This window comes from Hylobates moloch, unplaced genomic scaffold (genome assembly GCF_009828535.3).
Source record: "Hylobates moloch isolate HMO894 unplaced genomic scaffold, HMol_V3 SCAFFOLD_12, whole genome shotgun sequence".
Classification (NCBI taxonomy): domain Eukaryota; kingdom Metazoa; phylum Chordata; class Mammalia; order Primates; family Hylobatidae; genus Hylobates; species Hylobates moloch.
In genome coordinates this window covers 100,020,673-100,044,587 of record NW_026652287.1, presented here as the reverse complement: position 1 = coordinate 100,044,587, position 23,915 = coordinate 100,020,673, and the positions used below count along the sequence as shown (strand labels likewise).

General features: G+C 39.0%; 1 protein-coding gene across 4 annotated transcripts in view; it reads left to right on the top strand.

Moving 5' to 3' along the window:
- Positions 1 to 23,915, top strand: part of BLTP3B (bridge-like lipid transfer protein family member 3B) — a 102,610-nt gene that overhangs the window by 19,239 nt on the left and 59,456 nt on the right. For 3 of the 4 annotated variants that reach the window (XM_032171007.2, XM_032171006.2, XM_032171008.2), the window contains 5 exons: positions 11,919 to 12,081; positions 16,492 to 16,530; positions 17,586 to 17,677; positions 21,928 to 22,117; positions 22,968 to 23,108. In XM_032171007.2, coding sequence (XP_032026898.1) covers positions 11,919 to 12,081; positions 16,492 to 16,530; positions 17,586 to 17,677; positions 21,928 to 22,117; positions 22,968 to 23,108 — 625 coding nt within the window. The remainder of the gene's footprint in view (positions 1 to 11,918; positions 12,082 to 16,491; positions 16,531 to 17,585; positions 17,678 to 21,927; positions 22,118 to 22,967; positions 23,109 to 23,915) is intronic. The other variant, XM_032171009.2, reaches the window with a different exon arrangement.

The following is a 23,915-nucleotide window of genomic DNA, read 5'->3' as shown; positions in this document are numbered from 1 at the left end:
CTAATGACTAATGTTGGGCATCTTTTCAAGTGCCTATCTGTCATCTGTGTCTTCTTTGGTTCCAAGATCCCTCTGAATCTTTTGCCTATTTTTTTATTTTTTATTTTTTATTTTTTGAGATGGAATCTTGCTGTGTCGCCCAGGTTGGAGTGCAGTGGTGCAATCTTGGCTCACTGAAACCTCCACCTCCTAGGTTCAAGCAATTCTGCCTCAGCCTCCCGAGTAGCTGGGATTACAGGCGCCTGTCTCACACTCAGCTAATTTTTGTATTTTTAGTAGAAATGAAGTTTTGCCATTTTGGCCATGCTGGTCTCAAACTCCTTATCTCAGGTGATCTGCCCACCTAGGCTTCCCAAAGTGCTGGGATTACAGGCGTGAGGCACCACGCCCAGGCCTTTTGCCTGTTAGTGAATTGTCTTATTTTCAAGTTGTAAGAATTAAAAAAAAAATTGTAGGTACAAGTCTTTTTTCAAATATATGCTTTGGAAATATTTTCTCTCAGTCTATGGTCGCCCTGTAGTTACAGTGTCTTTCGAAGGGCAGAGGTTTTAATTTTGATGCACTTATTTATTTTTTTCTCCTATGATTTGTGCATTTTTTGTTGCATTAAATCTACCAAACTCAAGGTTACCAATATTTTCTTCTGTATTTTCTTCAGAAGTTTTAAAGTTGTAGTTCTTAGATTTAGGTCTGTGATAATTTAGAGTTAATTTTTGTTTATGGGGTGAGGTAAAGGTCAAGGATTTTTTTGTTTTTTGTTTTTTTTTTGCATATGGCTATAACATTGTTCTGGTACCACTTGTTAAAAATATTATTTTCATTGACTTGTTTTTGCACCTTTGTTGGAAATTAGCTAACTATAAATTTGGGTCTTTTTCTGGACTCTGTATTTTGTTGCATTTATTATTTATTTACACCCACCATTATCAGACTGCCTTGATTACTGTAGCTTTTAGATAAGTCTTGAAATTGGCAGTATAATGTTTCCAACTTTGTTCATCTTTTTCAGTTATTTTGGATATTCTAGGTCTTCTACATTTTCATTAAAATTTTAGAATCAGTATGTTATTTCTCTCAAAAAAGAAACCTGCTTGGGTTTTGCTTAGGGTTGCCTTGAATCTATAAGTCTTTTTGAGAGAATTGATGACATTTTAACAGTATTGAGTTTAATCCACTAATATGTTTTATTTCTTCATGTATTTAGATCTTCTTCAATTTCTTGCAACAGTATTTTGTAGTTTTCAGTTTCTAGGTCTTGCACACCTTTTGACAAATTTATCCCTAAAAATTTCATATTTCTTATGCTAATGTTAATGGTACTTTAAAATATTCAGTTTTTGATTGTTGCTACTTATAGAAACATAATTGATTTATTTTTTTATTTTATTTCATTTTTGAGACAGTCTCGCTCTGTCGCCTAGGCTGGAGTGTGGTGGCGCGATCTCGGCTTACTGCAACCTCCGCCTCCCGAGTTCAAGCAATTCTCCTGCCTCAGCCTCCTGAGTAGCTGGGACTACAGGTGCACGCCACTAAGCCCAGCTAATTTTTGTATTTTTAGTAAAGACAGAGTTTCACCATGTTGGCCAGGCTGGTCTTTGAACTCCTAACATTGTGATCTGCCCACCTTGGCCTCCCACAGTGCTGGAGTTACAGGCATGAGCCACAACACCCACCTGATTTCTTTATTATAATTTTTATTGAGTGAAATTTACATACAATAAAATGAATAAACTTTCCATCATCAGCTCTGATTTTTTAAAAATAAGCTTTTAATCTTAGAATAGTTATGGATTTATAGAAAGGTTGTGAAGATAATGCAGCATTCTCATACCCAACATTTAGTCTCTCTATTAGCATTTTACATTCGTATGATTCGTCACAATTAACTAATGTTGATAATTATTACAGGCCATACTCTGTTCAAATTACCTTAGTATTTCTTTTACCTGATGTCCTTTTTCTATTCCATGGTCCCATTTCAAATATATTACATTTAGTCATCATGTCTTTTTAGGCTCCTCTTGGTTGTGCCCATTTCTCAGACGTTCCTTGTTTTTGAAGACCTTGAGGGTTTTTTGTTTTGTTTTGAGATGGTCTCACTCAGTCTCCCAGACTGGAGTGCAGTAGTGTGATTATGACTCACTGCAGTCTCAACCTCCTGGGCTTAAGCAGTCCTCCTGCCTCAGCCTCCTGAGTAGCTAGAACTACAGGCATGCACCACTATGCCTGGCTAATTTTTTATTTTATTGGAGAGGCATAAGCCACCGTGCCCAGCCAACCTTGAAAGTTTTGAGGAGACCTGGCCACGTGTTTTGTACAGTGTCCTTCAATTGGGATTTGTCTGCTGTTTTCCTTTAAAAAAAGTACAAAAATTTATATAAAATTACTAATTTTTTTTTTCTGGGACCAAGAGAAATGCAAATTTCAACTGTGTCAAAATATCTTTGGTTGCTCTATAAAATCAATACACATAACAGTCCAGGATTGATAAGAGTAGTATAAAAAAGGCATTCTTTGTATCTCCTCCATGATAAATCTGTGATTTTAAATCTGATGCATACAAATGAGTCCCCCAGATAACTTCCTAAAATGGAGATTTCTAGGCCCTGCTCCATATCAAGAGCACCAGAATCTCTGGGAATGGGCTTGAAATGGAGTAGTTTTAAAAAGCACCCCAAAGGCCAGGTGTGGTGGCTCACGCCTGTAATCCCAGCACTTTGGGAGGCCACAGCAGGAGGATTGCTTGAGCCCAGGAGTTTGAGACCAGCCTGGGCAACATGGTGAGACCCCATCTCTACAAAAAAATTAAAAATGAGCTGGGCATGGTGGCGCTGGGCATGTTGAGGAGGTCAAGGTGGAGGCAGGGGAGGTGGAGGCAGGGGAGGATCTTAGGAAGTCGAGGCAGGGGAGGTTCACTTGAGCCCAGGAGTTCAATGCTGCAGTGAGCTGTGATCACACCACTGCCCTCCAGCCTGGGCGACAGAACGAGACTGCCTCAAAATAAATAAATAAAAAGTTTTGCAGGTAATTCTGAAGTCACTAGTGTATGTCTTCTCTTTTTCTTAGGATTAGATTGGCATTAGGGGTTTTTGGCAAGAAAACCACAGAGGTTAGTTAACAGCTGTTTTTATTATGTCAAATCAGGGGTACATATTATCAACATGTCTTATTGCTGATGTTGACCTTGATAACCTGGCCGATGTAGCATTTGCCAGGTTCTCCACTGTAAAGTTATTCTTTTCCCCATTTTCATGCTGAACATTTTGGAAGGAAGTACTATGTGCAGCCCTCACTAAAAGAATGAGGAGTTATGCTCCACCTCCCTGAGGCTAGAATATCTATGTAAATTTTTTGGAACTTTTCTGCCAGGGAGATTTCTCTATTTTCTCCAAGTTATTTATTTATTTAATCATATGTTTATATTAGTGTAGACTTCTGTATTTTTATTTTATAGTTTATGTTATTATCCAGTGGTTTTATTTATTTTTTTGCTCAGATTCTTTCAGTTTTGGCTATTGGTAATTCTTTCATATGGCTCCTCTGTCCCTTCAACTGATTTATTTTTATATTGGCCTTATATCCTACAACATTGCTACACTCATTTTTTAGTTCTGGCAGTGTCTTTAATAATTCTGTATGATTTTCTACACAGGTGATCGTGTCATCTGGGAAAAAATAATTTTACTACTTTTCAAAACCAGATGTCTTTTATATATTTTTATTACCTTATTGTGTTGGTTAGAACCTTCAATACATTGTTGGAAAAAAGTGATGAGAGCAAACACCCTTTCCTTGTCCCTGTCTTAGGGGAAAAGCAATTTTAGTCTTTTCTCATTACACGTAATTTTAGCTGTAGAATTTTGGTAGATGTCCTTTAGAGTTTTGGGGAAGTTCTCTTCTGTTCCTATCTTGTTGAGAGTTATTTTTTCAAGAATAGGTGTTGGCTTTTGTAAAATGCTTTTTTGGGCTCTATTGAGAACATGATGTAATTTTCCCTTTTTTTTTTTTTTTTTTTTTTTTTTGAGACAGGATCTTGCTCTGTTGCCCAGGCTGGAGTGTGGTGGTATGATCTAGGCACCAACTCCACCTCCTGGGCTCAAATAATCCTCTCACCTCAGCCTTCTGAGTAACTTGGACTATAGGCCCCTGCCACTATGCTTAGCTAACTTTTAATTTTTTATACAGATGAGGTCTCACTACTTCTGGGCTCAAGCCAACCTCCCACGTCAGCTTCCCAAAGTGTCGGGATTACAGGTATGAGCCACTGTGTCTGGCTAGATTTTACTTTTTTTTTTTTTTTTTGAGACCGTCTCATTCTGTCACCCGGGCTGGAGTACATTGGCACCGTCTCAGCTCACTGCAACCTCTGCCTCCTGGGTTCAAGCAATTCTCCTGCCTTAGCCTCCCAAGTAGCTGGGATTGCAGGTGTGCACCACCACACCCAGCTAACTTTTTTTGTATTTTTAGTAGAGATGGGATTTCACCATGTTGGCTAGGCTGGTCTCGAACTCCTGACCTTAGGTGATCCGCCAGCCTTAAAGTGCTGGGATTACAGGTGTGAGCCACCTCGCCTGGCCTAGATTTTACTTTTAATGTGGTGAATTGCATTAGTTGGTTTTTGGTTGTTAAACCAACCCTCATTTCTAGAATAAACACTTGGTCAAGATGTATTATACTTCTGTGTGTGTGTGTGTTTTTTCCCGCCCCCCAGACAGGATCTCACTCTCTCACCAAGGCTGGAGTACAGTGGCACGACCACAGCTCTGCAGCCTCCATCTCCTGGGCTTAAGGGATCTTCCTACTTCAGTCTCCCAGGTAGCTACAGGCATGTGCCACCATGCCTAGCTAATTTAAAAATTTTTTGTAGAGACGAGGTCTCACTATGTTGCCCAGGCTTTCCTGGAACTCCTGAGCTCAAGTGATCCACCTGGCTTTGGCCTCCCGAATTGCTGGGATTCCAGGTGTGAGCCACGATGCCCGGCCTATACTTATTTATTGTTTTAAACTTTAGTTCATACCTTGGCTTGTGAAATCATTTTAGTTATGATCACTATTTTATTTTTTGAGACAGAGTTTCACCCTGTCGCCTAGGCTGGAGTGTGGTGGTGTGATCTCAGCTCACTACAACCTCTGCTTCCCAAGCTCAAGTGATTCTCCTGCCTCAGCCTCCCAGGTAGCTGGGATTACAGGTGCCTGCCACCACATCTGGCTAATTTTTGGTATTTTTAGTGGAGACGGGGTTTTGCCGTGTTGGACAGGCTGGTCTCTAACTGCTGACCTCAGGTGATCCACCCACGTTGGCCTTCCAAAGTGCTGAGATTACAGGCGTGAGCTACTGCGCCTGGCCGATCACTATTTTAAAAGACTGAAATAGAACATATCAGACTATTAAAATACTGCTTCATGAAATTTTGGGCCTTTTTTTTTGTATGCTTATCAAGTTGTTATGTATAGTATATTTCTTGCCTTAGGTTATGTCAAAAAATTTGAAAATCCCTTAACTAATTCACATTGTGACCCTGGAGATAATCAAGTACCTCAAATAATGAAGTGTTGTATTAAAAGAGGTACACCTGGAGTGACAGGAGTGTAGGTGATTAAAAGAGAAAATGAGGAAATAGGAGTTTCTGTAGAAAAGCCTTGATCTGTTTCTTAGTTTTGATTGAAGGGATCTGTATGGTTGCATGATGAGGTCCATGGGCTGTGAAAGGATTTAATTAGTTACAGATAATAACTTAGTGATCCAAGCCAAAGTACTTGGCAGTCTGTCAGATTTGGGGAAGTTTTTCTGAAAACATCTTCTCTTGTATGACTTTAAAATGTGGTTTTAAGGTATTTTCCCATCTGAAAGTATTGTTTTGAATAAAATCAAACAGAAGCTATTAAATTAATTTGCTTGCATGAATTAATTTGCTTGGTTCTTATAAAAACTCTTCATATGATAATGAAAATTTCATCCTTGTAGGGACACACAGTCTTGAGATACTAGCTAGTGATGTCAATTACTGGTTCATATTAAGGATTTGAATTGTGCCCAGTTGAGAAGAATGGAAAATGTTGGAGAAGAATCTTTTCAGTACCGTTCAGTTCTCAACGTTGTGGCTATGTGTTTCTCAGTCACTCTCTATTATTAATTTATAAGTTTGATCCCAAAGTAGTCTATTTGTTTCAAATTTCTGGAGGAAAGAATATGATCGAATAGCCTAGATGCCATGTCAACCTGTAGATCAATCACTATAACCAAGGAAGTATGTCAAAAAATATCTTAGATGTGCATCTTTCTCCTATATATACGGTTTTTCCCAGAGAAGAATGAATCACTGTTAGCTGGGTAGCCACTCCAAGAGGTATTTATTAATAACAAGCTAAATAATTAAATTATAACCATTAAATATTGAATTACAGTGCTGAAATAATTTACTTTTTAGGTGACTAAAATTAATCATTTTCTTTAAGGCAGTGGTTCTTAGCATATTCTGTGTCCAAAAACCCCCTTTGAAAGTCTGATAAAATATTGTAGACTCCTTGAAGCCCATCTAATACCTGCAGATTAAGAGTGCCTACTTTTTAAATTTATTAATTAAACAATCTAACATGCATTGTTAAATTCCCTGTAACATATAGTTTTTCATGTTATACCATGAAATATTGTATAATGGGAATTGTTATTTTCTTTTTTTGTTTTCTGAGACAGGGTGTCACTATGTTGCCCAGACTAGTGTCAAACTCTTGGCCTCAAGTTATCTTCCTACCTTGGCCTCCCAAAGTGCTGGGATTAGAGGCCTGAGCCAACCTATCTGGCCTGTATCTTAGTCTTAATAATAGTGAACACTTACTGAGTTATTACTCATATTGGGCATCATAACTAGCATTTTACATGTTCTGAGTTAATCCTTAAAACAACTCTATGAGGCAGGTACTATTATCCCCATGTTACAGATGAGAAATCTGAGATATAGGTTAAATAGTAAGCAGTAGATAGCATTTTACCTCTTGTTGACATGAGATTTTTTTTTTTACATAGAGTCTCACTCTGTCTCCCAGGCTGGAGTGCAGTGGTGCAGTCTCAGCTCACTGCAACCTCTGCCTCCTGGGTTCAAGTGATTCTCCTGTCTCAGCCTCCAGAGTAGCTGGGATCCACACCCGGCTAATTTTTCTGTATTTTTAGTAGAGACGGGGTTTGGCCACGTTGGCCAGGCTGGTCTCAAACTCCTGACCTCAGGTGATCCGGCCACCTTGGCCTCCCAAGGTGCTGGTATTACAGGCATGAGCCGCCGCACTCGGCCAAGATGAGATTCTTTTTGTGTGTGTGACAGGGTCTTACTCTCTCATCCAGGCTGGAGTGCAGTGGTGCTATCATGGTTCACTGCAGCCTCGACCTCCTGGGCTCAGGTGATCCTCCCACCTTAGCCTCATGGGTAGCTGGGACTACAGATGCATGCCACCATGCCTGACTAAGTTTTGTATTTTTTGTAGAGATAGGGTTTTGTCACGTTATCCAGGCTAGTCTTGAACTCCTGGGCTCAAGCAGTCCACTTGCCTCAGCCTCCCAGAGTGCTGGGATTACAGGCATGAGCTCCTGTGCCTAGCAAGCTGAGATTTTCTTTTCTTTTTTTTTTTTTTTTTGAGATGGAGTGTCGCTCTGTCACCAGGCTGGAGTGCAGTGGTGCAATCTCGGCTCACTGCCACCTCCGCCTTCCGGGTTCAGGCAATTCTCCTGCCTCAGCCTCTTGAGATTCTTGGCTTTTTGTGCATTTATTCTCTGTTCCCTTAACCAAATTATAAATCTTTGATTATATGGACCTTTTTGTTTTGTTTTGTTTTACCCTTAAATGTTTACTTAGTGCAGCGCACATAATTTAGACCCTAATAATGGTGTATTAATTGTAAAATGTATAATCTAAATCAAGTCTTTTTTTCATTTGCTTGGAAGTTTTATTGCTGTTGTTAGCTATTATTTTTGTTTTTTGTTTTGTCTTTGAGACAAAGGCTCTGTCACTCAGGCTGGAGTGCAGTGGCACAATTATGGATCACTGCAACCTTGACCTCCCAGGCTCAAGTGATCCTCCCAGCTCAGTCCCCTCGGTAACTGGGACTACAGGAGTGCTCCACTATGCCTGGCTAATTCCTTTTTAAATTTTTTGTAGACACAGGGTCTCGCTAATATAGTCACTAATATATAGAACAGCCCAGGCTGGTCTCAAACTCTTGGGCTCAAGTCATCTTCTCGCCTTGGCCTCTGAAACTGCCGAGATTTCAAGCATGAGCCACTGCTCCTGGCTAAATTACATATATTTTAATCCTCCTCATTTTTTACGTTTGCTCTTGCCAGGCCAGTCTTTTTTGGTTTCTCTTGAACTTTTGTCTTTATAAAAGTGGTACATGCTCATTATAGAATACTTATACAGAAAAGTATAAATAAGGAGAAGTAAATCAAGGCCGGGTGTGGTGGTTCACACCTGTAATCCCAGCACTTTGGGAGGCTGAGGCAGGAGGATCACTTGACCCCAGGGATTCGATATCAGCCTGAGCAACATAGTGAGTCCCTGTCTTTAAAAAATAACTAGCTGGGGCTGGGCACGGTGGCTCATGCCTGTAATCCCAGCCAGCACTTTGGGAGGCCGAGGTGGATGGATCACAAGGTCGAGAGTTAGACACCAGCCTGCCCAACATGGTGAAACCCCGTCTCTACTAAAAATACAAAAATTAGCTGGGCATGGTGGTGCGTGCCTGTCATCCCAGCTTCTCAGGAGGTTGAGGCAGGAGAATCGCTTGAACCCAGAAGGCAGAGGTTGCAATGAGCCGAGATTACACCACTGTACTCCAGCCTGGGTGACAGAGCAAGACTGTCTCAAAAAAAAAAAAACAAAACAAACAAACAAAAAACAAAAAACTAGCTGAGCATGGTGGCATGTGCCCATGGTCCCAACTGCTTTGGAGGTGGACGTTGCAGTGAGCCAAAATCAAACCACTGCACTCTAGCCTGGGCAACCGGGTGAGACCCTGTCTCTAAGTAAATTAAATAAATAAACAAATTAGCTGGGTGTGGTGGTCCCAGCTACTTGGAAAGCTGAGGTGGGAGTATCACCTGAGTCCAGGAGGTCATGGTTGCAGTGAGCCATGATCACACCACTGCAGTCCACCCTGGACAACAGAACGAGACCCTGTCTCAAAAAAGCAAAAAAAAATCTAAAACCCCACCAGCCATAGGTAGTCATGGGATTTTATGATGCATTTTTTACACACTTGAAATTATAGCACATAATTTTGTGACTTGAATTTTCATCAAACATTATAATATAGGCATTTCTTTATATGATTGGCAACATATATTACTTGATATGTATGTATTAATAATATAGTGTATTATAATTAGATGGGTTATCCCTCTTGGGACATTTAGATTGTTTTCACTCTTTTTTTCTTGTAGGTATCCTTGAAATGAACATTCTTGTACATACCCAATCAAGGTGTTGCCTGATTTCTTCACTAACCATGCTTCACCTCCATCCCCATATTCCTCCATGCCCAAGACTAAGGATATATAGTCAAATGTTAGAATATATAGTCAAATGTTCTGTTTAAGTTACTCAGATTAGTCTGTTGTCCATCCTTCCTTCCCTATAAGTATTACAGGTTACAGTATTTCTGATATTTTTTCAATTCCACTTTATATCATGCTCCCTCCTGTCTTAGAACCTTTATGCATTTTATTCCTCTGCTTGGAATACTTTCTTTCCCTACCCCCTTTTCCTCCTTGCCTAGTTAACTTCTTCTCTTCCTTTAGATACCAGCTCAAAAGTCCCTGTTTCAGAGAAGCTCTGGATTAGAACTCCTGCTATATATTCTCTCTTAGTTGTGCCATTTGATCTGTCTCACCAACTAAACTGAAAACTCCACAAGGGCAGGGACCTCAAGTGTTCTGCTTCCCAGTATGTGTGTCTGCATAATGAATTCTCAATAAATACTGATTGAGTGTTGTCTTCTGGCGCTAATATTCCGCCTCAGGGAAGTGGCAGTGTTTTTGTTTGTTTGTTATCTATGGTTAGGAATGGCATTCTATGAGAAAGCATCGTGGTATTGAATCAAGCATGATCAGAAGCAAGTGTAATACAGCTCAGCATCATTGGTCAAATACATGTGTTAAATGATTGTTGTATTTCTCAGTTGACATCCTGTGAGAAGATAAGAATTCAGATAGAATCTGGCTCAAGAAATTCTGGTTTGGAGTCAGTGGAGAAACATGAGTTTATTGATTGGTATTCTTTAGGGCATGTGAATAACCCAGTATATAATGTTGCTTTATATTTAATTTCCAAAAAAAGTAAAGACTAACTCTTGTTAGCCAGTAGTTTAGTTTTTTTCAGTAATTTCACTTTTGAAAAAGTATTTGTTGGGCATAGTTAGTAATTTTTTACTTTTTCGGGTTGTTTGGAAGAAAAAGTAATACATATGAATGTATTTCAAAGTAGATGTGTAATTTGTTTTCATTGTTAGTTGTGATATTAGGCAAGTAAGTTCAAGTTTCTCCTTATGTTTACTTATTCAAAAATTGGGTTAAAATTAGTATAGACCCTAATAGGTTATCATGGGAACTAAATGAAATAGTCATGCATGTATGCCAAGAGCTTGGAACACAGTAAACCCCTTGGAAGATGCTCATTGTTATGTTAATTATTTCCAATCTTTTTTTTTTTTTTTCCTGAGACAGAGTCTCGCTGTGTCACCCAGGCTGGAGTGCAGTGGCACAATCTGAGCTCACTGCATCCTCCACCTCCTGGACTGAAGCGAAACTCCCACCTCAGCCTCCCGAATAGCTGGGACTACAGGCATGCGCCAACACGCCCAGCTAATATTTTTGTGTTTTTAGTAGCGACCAGCTTTCACCATGTTGGCCAGGCTGGTCTTGAACTCCTGCCCTCAAGTGATCTGCCCTCCTCAGACTCCCAAAATGCTGGGATTATAGGTGTGAGCCACCGCACCTGGCTGTCTTTATCATTTCTTTGTGTTGCAAACATTCCAGTTACACACTTAATTACTTTAAAATGTACAATAAATTATTGTTGACTGTAGTCACTTCGTTGTGCTGTTGAATACTATATCTGTCTTAGTCCGTTTTCATACTGCTATGAAGACATACCTGAGACTGAGTAATTTATGAAGAAAGAAGTCTAATTGGCTCACAGTTCTGCATGGCTGGGGAGGCCTCAGGAAACTTACAATCATGGTGGAAGGTGATGGTGAAGCAAGGCATGTCTCATATGGTGGCAGGAGAGGGAGAGAGAGAGGTGGGGGAAAACTGTCAAACACTTTTAAATCATCAGATTTTGTGAGAACTCACTCCCTAACTATCATGAGAACGGCATGGGAGAAACTACCCCCATGATCCAATCACCTCCCACCAGATCCTTCCCCTGACATGTGGCGATTACAATTAGAGATGAGATTTGGGTGGGGACACAGAGCCAAACCATATCAGTATCGTATTCATTCTACCTAATTGTATTTTTGTACCCACTACCCATTCCCACCCCTGCTCCCCACCACTACCCTTTCCAGCCTCTGGTGACCATCATTTCTACTCTTGATCTCCATGTGTTCAATTGTTTTAATTTTTAGCTCCCACAAATGAACGAGAGTGTGTAAAGTTTGTCTTTGTGTGCCTGGTTTGTTTCACTTAACTGTAATGTCCTCTAGTTCCATCCATGTTGTTGCAAATGACGGGATCTCATTCTTTTTTATGGCTGAATAATACTGCATCGTGTCTATGTACCACATTTTCTTTATCCATTTGTTGTTGATGGACATTAGGTTGCGTCCACTGCTATTACATTTTTAGTGCTCTGTATATTTGAAAAAATGACTCTGGAGGATAGTAACTGACACATAAATAAATGTCAATGTATATTCTCTTTCAGATTTACCAAAAATTTATCTCCTGACAAAATAAATCTAAGTACCCTTAAAGGAGAAGGTGAACTGAAGAATTTGGAATTGGATGAAGAAGTGCTCCAAAATATGTTGGATTTGCCGACATGGCTTGCTATCAACAAAGTTTTTTGTAATAAAGCGTCCATTAGGGTGAGACTTTGATGTCTGTGCCTTGATATTTGTGCAAGGCCTTTCATGTTTTCCTTCTATATTTTGGCGCTATCTCTTAAAATACTTAATTTTAGATAATTCTGTAAAAACATTTTTATTAATATAATTTCAAAAGAAAGATACCTTTGCATAAATGTGTGCCTTCTATTTAAAGGCATATATTCACCACTTTATAGATCTTAATTTTTGTTTAAATGTGATTCCATTAATATTTTGAAATTATTAATTTGTTAATAAAATAATTGCATCCATTTGGTACATGTTCAAAGATAGTTTTTTCATAAGTTTTATTGTCAAATGGGACAATCTAAACCTGTAGCGAGTTGCTGGGCATGGTGGCTCACACTTGTAATCCCAGCGCTTTGGAAGGCCGAGGTAGGCAGATTGCTTGAGCCTAGGAGTTTGAGACTAGCCTGGGTAACATAATGAGACTGCATCTCTACTAAAAAAAGAAAAAAAAAATAGCCCAACATGGTAGCACATGCACCTGTAGGCCCAGCTACCTGGGAAGCTGAAGCAGCATGATTGGTTGAGTCTGGAAGGGTGAGGCTGCAGTGAGTCATGATTGTGCCACTGCACTCCAGCCTGGGTGATGGAGTGAGACCCTGTCTCAAAAAAATTTTTAAAAAGTAGTGAGTAAATACTTTTTCAAATGAAGACATGAGAACTAATAAATTTGCAGTTTTATCCCTTTTCTTCATTAGTTTCTTTTTCATTTTGAGATTTTTTTTTGAGACGGAATCTTGCTCTGTCACCAGGCTGGAGTGCAGTGGTGCAATCTCAGCTCACTGCAACCTCTGCCTCCCGGGTTCAAGCGATTCCCCTGCCTCAGCCTCCCAAGTAGGTGGGATTACAGGCACACGCCACCACGTCTGGCTAATTTTTTTGTATTTTAGTAGAGACGGGGTTTCACCATGTTGGCCAAGATGGTCTCAATCTTCTGACCTTGTGATCTGCCGGTGCCCGGCCCATTTTGAGATTTTTAAGGGTCTCTGTTTACTGTTAGTATCATTCCTATTATTATTATTATAACTTGTTATTCTACTTATCTTTTTTGTTTGTTTGTTTGTTTTTAAGATGGAATCTTGCTCTGTCACCCAGGCTGGAGTGCAGTGGCACCGTCTCAGCCCACTGCAACCTCTACCTCCCAGGTTCATGCAGTTTTCCTGCTTCAGCTTCCCAAGTAGCTGGAATTATAGGCGCATGCTGGCTAATTTTCGTATTTTTTAGTAGAGATGGGGTTTCATCCTGTTGGCCACGCTGGTCTCAAACTCCTGACCTCAGGTGATCCACCACCCGCCTCTGCCTCCCAAAGTGCTGGGATTACAGCATGAGCCACTGTGCCTGGCTGACCTCTACTTATCTTTAATCGTATGTCAATTTGTGTCACTTCTTGGTCTTAAAGATGAGGCTTTGTTTAAGAGTTGTCTGTTTAGTTGAAATACTGCATGCTGATTGTTTCCTAAAACTAAAATTTTGGCTCCTAAGAAAAGATTATAGAAAAGTTCCTATATCCTTTGATGGTCACTTTTAATTTTTGTTCTATCCTTTGGAAACCTAAATATCTACAAAGACTTGACACTTTTATTTTAGTAAATTTTTTTTTTATTTCAATAGCTTTAGAGATACAAGTGGTTTTTGTTCACATGAGTGAATTGTATAGTGGTGAAGTCTGGGATTTTAGTGCACCTGTCAGCTGAGTAGTGTATATTGTACTCAGGAAGTAGTTTCATCCCTCATCCCTCTCCTGCCCTACCCACCTTCTGAGTCTTCAAAGTCTGTTATGCCACTCTGTGTGCCTTTGCATACCCATAGCTCACCCCCCACTTAAAAGAACATGTGGTATTTGGTTTTCAATTCCTGCTACTTCACTTAGAATAATGGCCTCCAGTTCTTTTCAAGTTGCTGCAAAAGACATTATTTTGCTCTTTTTTATGGCTGAGTAGTATTCCATGGTATTTATGTACCACATTTTCTGTATCCACTCATAGGTTGATGGGCACTTAGATTGATTCCATATCTTTGCAATTGTGCATTGTGTTGCAATAGACATATGTGTCCAGGTGTCTTTTTTATTTTTAATAGAGTCATGTTTGAAATGAGGACCAGTGTCTTTTTGATATAGTGACTTCTCTTCCTTTGGATAGGGACCCACTCAGTAGTGGGATTGCTGGATCGAATGGTAGATCTACTTTTAGTTCTTTGAGAAATTTCTATACTGTTTTCTATTGAGGTTGTACTAACTTATATTCCTACCAGCAGTGTATAAGCATTCCTTTTTCATCACTTCCCTGCCAACATCGATTGTTTTTCAGCTTTTTAGTAATGGCCATTCTGGCTGGGAAAAGGTGGTGTCTCAGTGTGGTTTTAATTTGCATTTCCCTTATGATTAATGATTTTGAGCATTTTTTCAGGTGGTTGTTGGCCATTTGTATATCTTCTTTCACAAAATGTCTGTTCCTTGCCCACTTTTTAATGGGCTTGTTTTTTTTCTTGCTGATTTGAGTTCCTTGTAGATTCTGAATATTAGTCCTTTGTCAGACGCATAATTTGTGAATATTTTCTTTGTCAGATGCATAGTTTGTGAATTTTGACACTCTGTACGTTGTCAGTTTACTCAGATGATTATTTCTTTTGTTGTGTAGAAGCGTTTTAGTTTAATTAGGTCTCATTTATTTTTGTTGCATTTGCTTTTGGGGTCTCAGTCATAAATTCTTTGCCTAGGCCAGCGTTCAGAAGAGTTTTTCCTAGGTTTTCTTCCACAGTTTTTATGGTTTCAGATCTTAGATTTAAAACTTTCATTTATCTTGAGTTAATTTTTGTATACAGTAAGAGATAGGGATCCAATTTCATTCTTCTACATGTGGCTATCCACTTTTTCCAGCACCATTTATTGAATATGGTGTCCTTTCTCCAGTTTGCGTTTTTGTATGCTTTGTCAAAGATTAGTTGATTGTTAGTATTTGGCTTTATTTCTTGGTTCTCTATTCTGTTCCATTGGCCTGTGTATTCTGTTCAATGGAACAGAATACTCTTCTCTGTTCTGTCCCATTGGTCCATGTGCCTATTTTTACACCTGTTCCATGCTGTTTTGGTTACTATAGACTTGCATAATTTGAAGTTGGGTAATGTGGTGCCTCCAGGTTTGTTCTTTTTGCTTAGGATTGCTTTGGCTATTTGGGTTCTTTTTTGGTTCCATATGAAGTTTAGGATTGTTTTTTCTAATTCTGTGAAAAATGATGTTGGTACTTTGAGAAGAATTGTATTGAATTTGTAGATTGCTTTGGGCAGTATGGTCATTTTCACAGTATAGATTCTTCCAGTCCATGAGTATGGGATGTATTTCCATTTGTTTATGTCATCTATGATTTTCCACAATGTTTTGTAGTTCTCCATGTGGAGATCTTTCAACTCCTTGGTTAGGTATATTCCTACATTGTTTTGTTTGTTTGTTTGTTTGTTTTTGTAGTAGTAGTAGTTGTTGTAAAAGGGATTGAGTTCCTGATTTGATTATCAGCGTGATTTTTGTTGGTTTGTACCAGTGCTACTGATTTGTGTACATTGATTTTGTAACCTAAACCTTACTGAATTTATTTATTAGATCTAAGAGCCTTTTGGAGGCAAAACTTGGCATTTTTAGTACAGGGTATATCAACATTATATATTTGATGTTTCTTACATTTTATATTAATGGCCGAACTTTTGTATTTGTCTTGAATATTTACAAAATGATTGCTCAGAATTTTAGGATTAAACAGGTTGTTAAGCTCTTCGTTTAAATTATGATATTAAGATTTGTTTTAAGGATTGTTAAAAAAAGATACTTAAAAGAACCTGAAATTGGCCAGGCATGGTGATGGACGCCTGTAATCCCAGCACCTTGAGAGGCCGAGTTGGGTGGATCATTTGAGGCCAGGAGTTAGAAACCAGTCTAGCCACCATATCAAAACACTGTCTCTACTCAAAATACAAAAATTAGCCAGGCGTGGTGGCACTTGATTGTAATCTCAGCTACTGGGAGGCCGAGGCACGAGAATTGCTTGAACCCAGGAGGTGGAGGTTGCAGTGACGAGATCGTGCCACTGCACTCCAATCTGGGCAACAGAAAGAGACTCTGTCTCAAAAACAAAAAATAAAACAAAAAAAACTTACGATTTCGATTCAAAAGATGACTGAGAAGATATAGCTAGTAATAATTTCTTACATAAAATGGGTACATCTGATTTCAAAAGTATGAGTGAGTTGCTCAGTTTATTTTGTAGTTTAAGAAAAGTGATTTTATATAATTTGGTGTGTCTGTCCTATATTAATATAACACCTGTATTGATTACTGTTCACATTATTTTCTTCTTAATGATTGATCTTAAATTAAAAATTTTTCATTCGTAGATCCCATGGACAAAACTGAAAACACATCCCATCTGTTTGGTGAGTTCTGAAACCACTTTAGAAATAAACATTTATATATATACATTATCTAGCTACTCCGTTCATAGTAATTTTTTGTTTCATGGAAATATAGTCTGGATTTTTCACCAGTTAGCTTTCATTTTATTTTGATAGGACTCAGGTTTTTCATCCTTTAAATGAGAAGCTTTAACTTTAAAGTAGGAGCATCTTTAAAGTTTTTCAGGTCTAGAATACTATGTTCTAAATTGGTATAGTATTTTATTGCATCATTTAACTCTTTGTTGATGTACTATGGGATTATTCTTTCAATAACATTTGATTCAGACTGTCTTTGTTTCTCCTTTTACTGATCTAGTAAATTATGAAATATGTTCTTTAATATACTTTGCTTTTTAAGGAAAGTTGAAGAAAATTGATTATTTATTCATTCATTTAAAAAGTACAATGATCAAGAACATGAATAAAACAAGACAGTTTCAGATAATAATAAATGCTATATATGAAATAGAGAATGAGGAATGGCTGGAGTTGTGTTAGTGATGGCTATTAAGGACATTAGATCTTTCTTCAAGGAAAAAAGTATTACCCTGAGAAAGAACCTTTTCCATTATGGGAGTGTTTATTTTTTTTCACATTTCCTGCTTATTTTATATTTCCCATAGTTTTGTGTCTCATAGCTCAGATCTTAGATTGTGGTAAGCTTTTTGGGGTAGTTCAATCCTACTTATTAATGTATAATTTTATCAATGAATATATCTGGGAATAGAGATTCTGTTTTCATGAAATCTGATGATTTCAGTAGTTAATGGCTATGTCTTAATTCCCCACCCCCAAACACCTGTAATACACACAGTTTTTCCACTAGATAATAAATGCCTTGAGAACCAATTGAGTGCTTTGTGTTCTTTTTTGGCATTTGTGTTTTTAGACCTGTAGAGAGACACTTAAATGACTCTGCTTACTTTTTACTTTCTTCCTAAAGAAAAATGAAAGAGAAAATAATCTTAAATAATACTTTAATAATATACATAGAATAAATAATCTAATTGTTTACGTTTTAACGTTTTTATTAGTCCCTGGATAAAGTAATAATGGAAATGAGTACATGTGAAGAACCAAGAAGCCCTAATGGCCCATCACCAATTGCAACTGCTTCAGGACAAAGGTAAGCTACTTCCATTAATCTGCATGACTGCCAAAGGGAGTTCTTTTCTATAGTCAACTCCATTATTGGCAGCAACAGGACACTAAAAAAAAAAAAAAAAAAAAAAAAGCCTTAACCTCAAATGGCCTGTATTTCAGTCAGCTCTCCCATCAAACATTTTACAGTTTTAGTTATATACATTGCAAAGTTGCAGATTTGACTTTTAACTTCCTTTATTCATCTTGCTTTCCTTGCTATTATTAAATAATAGTGATTAACTAATGGCAGAGCAGCAGCAGAAAGTGGAAGCAGAAGAATTTAGGCATTATATAAATCAGATAGCATCTGATCAGTTTCTCTGCATATCATTTTCTGTGCATCAGTGGAACTTTTATGACTCTTAAGAGTTAAGTTGGGGGCCGGTCACGGTGGCTCATGCCTGTAATCCTAGCACTTTGGGAGGACGAGGCAGGTGGATTCCCTGAGCTCAGGTGTTTGAGACCAGCCTGGGCAAAACGGTGAAACCCTGTCTCTACTAAAATGCAAAAAACTTTAGCTGGGCATGGCGCCGTGCACTTTTAATCCCAGTTACTTCGGAGGGTGAGGCAGGAGAATTGCTTGAACTTGGGAGGCGGAGGTTGTAGTGAGCCAAGATTGCACCATTGCACTCCAACCTTGGTGACAGAGCGAGACTCCGTTTCAAAAAAAAAAAAAAAAAAAAGTTAAGTTGGGCTCGGTGTAGTGGCCCACGCCTGTAATACCAGCACTTCGGGAGGCTGAGGTGGGCGGATCACCTGAGGTCAGGAGTTTGCAACCAGCTTGACCAACATGGTGAAACCCTGTCTCTAGCAAAAATACAAAAATTAGCTGGGTGCAGTGGTATACGCCTGTATTCGCAGCTACTGAGGAGGCCCAGGCAGGAGAATTGCTTGAACCCGGGAGGTCAAGGCTGCAGTGAGCTGAGCTCATGCCACTGCACTGCAGCCTGGGTGATGGAGAGAGACTCTGTCTCAAAAAAAAAAAAAAAAAAAAAAAAAGAGTTGATGTCTTAAATTACAGACCTTTTGGGTTACTCTAAAATTCATTAAGTTTAAAATGTTTTTGCTTTCCACAGGTTGTATTTTGATAGATGAAAATCAGATGCTAATAAAGCAGAAGTATGGGGATCATTTCATAAAGTCTTTTTGAAAACTTAGAACTTACTAAATTTTTAAAAATATATTGTCTGCTTTTTTGCACTCAGTTAAATTTCAATCTAGAACTATACATGATTTTTCTACAACAGGATTTCTGCATTATTTTTGCATTCACATCAGTTGTTCACATAGATTTTTAATGTGATTAATGCCTCCTTATGTTGCGTAAAATGGCAGCTCTGAACATGTGTAGTGTTCTAGGTGTTATGTAAAACAATTGATAAAACTTTTCTTGAGGGTGAATGCATTCGTGTGTGTACACAGACACACACTCACTTACTCCTCTTTTACAAAGGTTGAGCCACCTTTATGTTAGTGCATGCCATGAGAATACCTACAGTGCATGCCATGGGAATCTAATGGTGATTCATTCCACTTCTAAGAGTTGACTAAAGGCCACGTTTGTCAGATGTGCAGTTTATATTTGGACTACAGATATTAGTGACTGGGAAAAGAGCTTTCATGTTAACTTCTTTGTAATGTAGCATCATCCCGCAACTTCAGATTTTACAGGTTAGATTATGATTTCAGGTTTCATAGAATAGTTGTTGGCCTTTAGGTTGGCTAGAGTCAGAAAGAACTAAAATGAATCATTTTGTCCTTGTGTGCTTAGTATAGTTGATAGTGTTCTTCCTAATTCTTGTTTTTATAGTATCGTAAGCTTTCTAATTTTGGCTTTCTAATCATGTGATGATTTAATCTATTTAAATCATCCTCATATTTTGACATACGGCAGTATGGTTAATCTATTTCAGCATTTTTCAGACTTGCCTGATTGTAACAGTCATTTAGAGTGCTTATTAAATCTACAAAGTCTCTGAAGCTCCTTTTCTTGAATTTCTGATTCAGTAGGTCTGGAATGGATATCAATAAAATGAATACATTCATTGAGTGGTGTTCAGAGTAAAAAAAAAAAAAGTAGAATGTGAATATGTATTTTTGGTTCTCACTCTGTTGCCCAGGCTGGAATGCAGTGGCGTGATCTTGGCTCACTGCAGCCTTGACCTCCCAGGCTCAATTGATCCTCCCACCTCAGCCTCCCAAGTAGTTGGGACTACAGGTGCGAGTCACCATACCTGGCTAGTTTTTTGTATTTTTTTGTAGAGATGATGGTCTCTATGTGTTGCCTAGGCTGATTTTAACTCCTGGGCTCAAGCAATCCTCCTCCCTTTGCCTCTCATAGTGCTTGGATTATAGGTGTGAGCTACTGTGCCCAGCCAAAAAGTCTTTTACATTTTAAGAAGAGTATTAAAAAAAAAAAAAGTGTGCAGCCCTGAGAACCAGAAAAGGTTTAGAGAATGAGAAGAGCGTTTTTTTTAAAAAACTTATTTTTTTATTGTTTTTTTGAGACAAGGTCTCACTCTGTTGCCCAGGCTGGAGTGCAGTGGTGCCATCTCAGCTCACTGCAACCTCCACCTCCCATACCGAAGCGATCCTCTCAGCTCAGCCTCCCGAGTAGCTGGGACTACAGGCACATGCCACCATGCCCAGTTAACTTTTTTGTATTTTTAGTAGAGACAGGATTTCTCCTTGTTGGTCAGGCTGGTCTCGAACTCCTGGGCTAAAGTGATCCACCTGCCTTGGCCTCCCACAGTGCTAGGATTACAGGTGAGAGCCACTGTCACTGTGCCTGGCTGAGAATAGCATTTTTTTTTAATAACTTATGTGTAACTAGACTAGATTGTTGTGTTTGAGGTTTGTTTTCCTGTTTTATTTAGTTATTTATTTTTTGAAATGTAATCTCTCTCTGTCACCCAGGCTAGACTGCAGTAGCATGATCACAGCTCACTGCAGCCTCGACCTCCTGGCCTCAAGTGATCCTCCCACCTCAGCTTCCCAAGTAGCTGAGACCACAGACATGCACCGCCATGTCCAACTAATTAATCAATTAGTTAATTAATTTTGAGACAAGGTCTCGCCCTGTTGCCCAGGCTAGAGCGCAGTGGTTTCATCTCAGCTCACTGTAACCTCTGCCTCCTGGGCTCAAGAGATCCTCCCACTGCAGCCTTGTGAGTATCTGGGACCACAGGCGAGTGTTACCATGCTCAGCTAGTTTTTAAAATTTCGTACAGATATAAAGTCTGTCTGTGTTGTCCAGGCTGGTCTTGAACTCCTAGGTTCAAGTGGCCTCCCAAAGTGCTGGGATTACAGGCATGAGCTACCATGTGTGGCCTTTTAAAATATTTTGTGGAGACAGGGATCTTGCTATATTGCTCAGGCTAGTTTCGAACTCCAGGTTCAAGAGATCCTCCTGCCTTGGCCTCCCAAAGTGCTGAGATTACAGGCGTGAGCCACCAGGCCCAGCTTAGATTATTGTTTTAATAAAAAACATTTATTTTTCAATATAAAAATGAATAAACTGGGCCTGGTGGCTCACGCCTGTAATCCCATCACTTTGGGAGGCCAAGGTGGGCAGATCATCTGAGGACAGGAGTTTGAGACCAGCCTGGCCAATATGGTGAAACCCAATCTCTACTAAAAATACAAAAAATTAGCCAGGTATGGTGGTGCATGCCTGTAATCCCAGCTACCCCGGAGGCTGAGGCACAAGAATTGCTGGAACCCGGGAGGTAGAGGTTGCAGTGAGCTGAGATCACGCCACTGCACTGAGATTGTCTCAGAAAAAAAAATAATAATAATAATATGGTGATGTGCAAATCTATCTGTCTGTCTATCTGTCTATCTATCTATCTATATTTTTAGACAGAGTCTTGCTCTGTCACCCAGGCTGGAGTGCAGTGTTGCGATCTCAGCTCACTGCAACCTCCACCTCCTGGGTTCAGGTGATTCTCGTGCCTCGGCCTCCCAAGTAGCTGAAATTACAGACACGTGCCACTGTGCCTGGCTAATTTTCTGTGTTTTTTTTTTTTTTTTTTTAGTAGAGATGGGGTTTCACTGTGTTGGCCAGGCTGGTCTTGAACTCCTGGCCTCAAGTGATCTGCCTGCCTCAGCCTCCCAAAGTGCTGGGATTACAGGTATGAGCCACCATCCCTGACCAGAAATGTGCAAATACTAATAGAACTTGTAAAAATTAGTTTTGTCATTAGTGTATTTTATTTTGCTTTGTTTTTCCAGTGAATACGGCTTTGCTGAAAAAGTAGTTGAGGGAATTTCTGTTTCTGTAAATTCTATAGTCATCAGAATTGGAGCAAAAGCCTTCAATGCATCGTTTGAACTTTCTCATCTTCGGATCTATAGTGTAAATGCACACTGGGAACACGGAGATTTGAGATTTACTCGTATTCAGGATCCACAGAGAGGAGAGGTAACTTTTTTTTCTTTCTTTTTTAAATGTTTCATTTAGTGACAAGGAAAAGAGGACGATTAAACAAATCACATCTCGTGGTTGCCTTTTAACTTTGCTTTTCTCTGTATTACTTTTTTTGGGGGAGGGTGCGGGGGAGACAGGGTCTCACTCTGTTGCTCAGGCTGGAATGCAGTGGCGCAATCACGGCTCACCGCAGCCTTGACCTCCCTGGGCTCAGGTGATCCTCCCACCCACCTCAGCATCTTGAGTAGCCGGGACTAACGGCATGTACTACTGCGCCTGCCTAATTTTTGTATTTTTGGTAGAGACAGGGTTTTGCCATGTTGCCCAGGCTGGTCTCATACTCCTGGGCTCAAGCTGTCCACCTGCCTTGTCCTCCCATAGTGCTGGGATTACAGGCCTGAACCATTGCACCCAGGTCTCTGTATTACTCTTAATCATTCAGTTATAAAATGTGCACATTTTAATGCTTTTACTCTAGTAAATCTTTCCCTTTAAAGCCCTATTTTAACTTCTCAGCTACTCAGAATTGAATTTTTAAATTCCCCAAACTAAAATATGTTGTTTGTTTCTTGGTAACGTGATTTAATGCATTTGAGCTTTACATTAACTGAATTATTTAGAATAAAAGTATTAACAGCTTTACATATGATGAATATGAATATGAAGATGTGTAATTGAATTTGATGGAATAATACAATTTACAAAAATAAAAACATGGTGAATATATCTAAAATGTCATGTGAAAATTAACTGAGAATATACATTTGCTTTGTTTTCAAAAATCTACATTTTTCTCATTCTGTTTTGCATGAGTAAATGAAGTTAATCTCTGTGTTCTCCTTAGGTTTTGACTTTTAAAGAAATAAATTGGCAGATGATAAGAATAGAGGCAGATGCCACCCAAAGTTCACATCTTGAAATTATGAGTGCTCCTGTTCGATTAATAACCAACCAATCAAAAATCAGAGTCACACTTAAAAGAAGGGTGAGTCAACAAGATTACATTTTTGATTCATATGTTAACTCTTGGATTTGACTTTTTGATTTGTGTGTTAACTATTAGTTAATTATAGGAAATTTTAAACAATGTCTTAGGTGAAATATTGGCATATTACCAGTGGCATATTAAAATAATACAAAATAAAAGGAGGTATAGTTACTCAGATAATATTTATAGAAAACTGGTATAATGTTCTTCAGTCTTAGGTTTAATAGATTTTTCAAAGGTTTTTTGTTGTTGTTTTTATTTTTATCTTATTTTGTTTTTTTTGAGATGAGATCTCACTATATTGCCCAGGCTTGATTGCAGTGGCATGATCCAGGCTCACTGAAACCTTGACCTCCCAGGCTTAAGTGATTGTCCCACTTCAGCTTCTCAAGTAGCTGGGACAACAGGCACACACCACTATGCCTGAATAATTTTTTAAGTTACTTGTAGAGATGAGGTGTTATTATATTGCCCAGACTGGTCTTGAGCTCCTGGACTTGTGATCCTCCTGCCTCTGCCTTACTTTTATTTTTATTTTTGGAGATGGGGTCTTGCTCTGTTGCCCAGGCTGGAGTACAGTGGCACAATCCTAGCTCACTGCAGCCTCGAACTCCTGGGCTCAAGGGATCCTCCTGCCTTAGCCTCCCAAGTAGCTGAGACTATAGGCATGCACCACCATGCCTAGCTTATTTTTATTTTTTTTGTAGAGACAGGGTCTTGCTCTGTTGTCCAGGCTGGTCATGAACTCCTGGCTTCAAGCAGTCCTTCTGTCTTGACCTCCCAAAGTGTTGGTATTATAGGTGT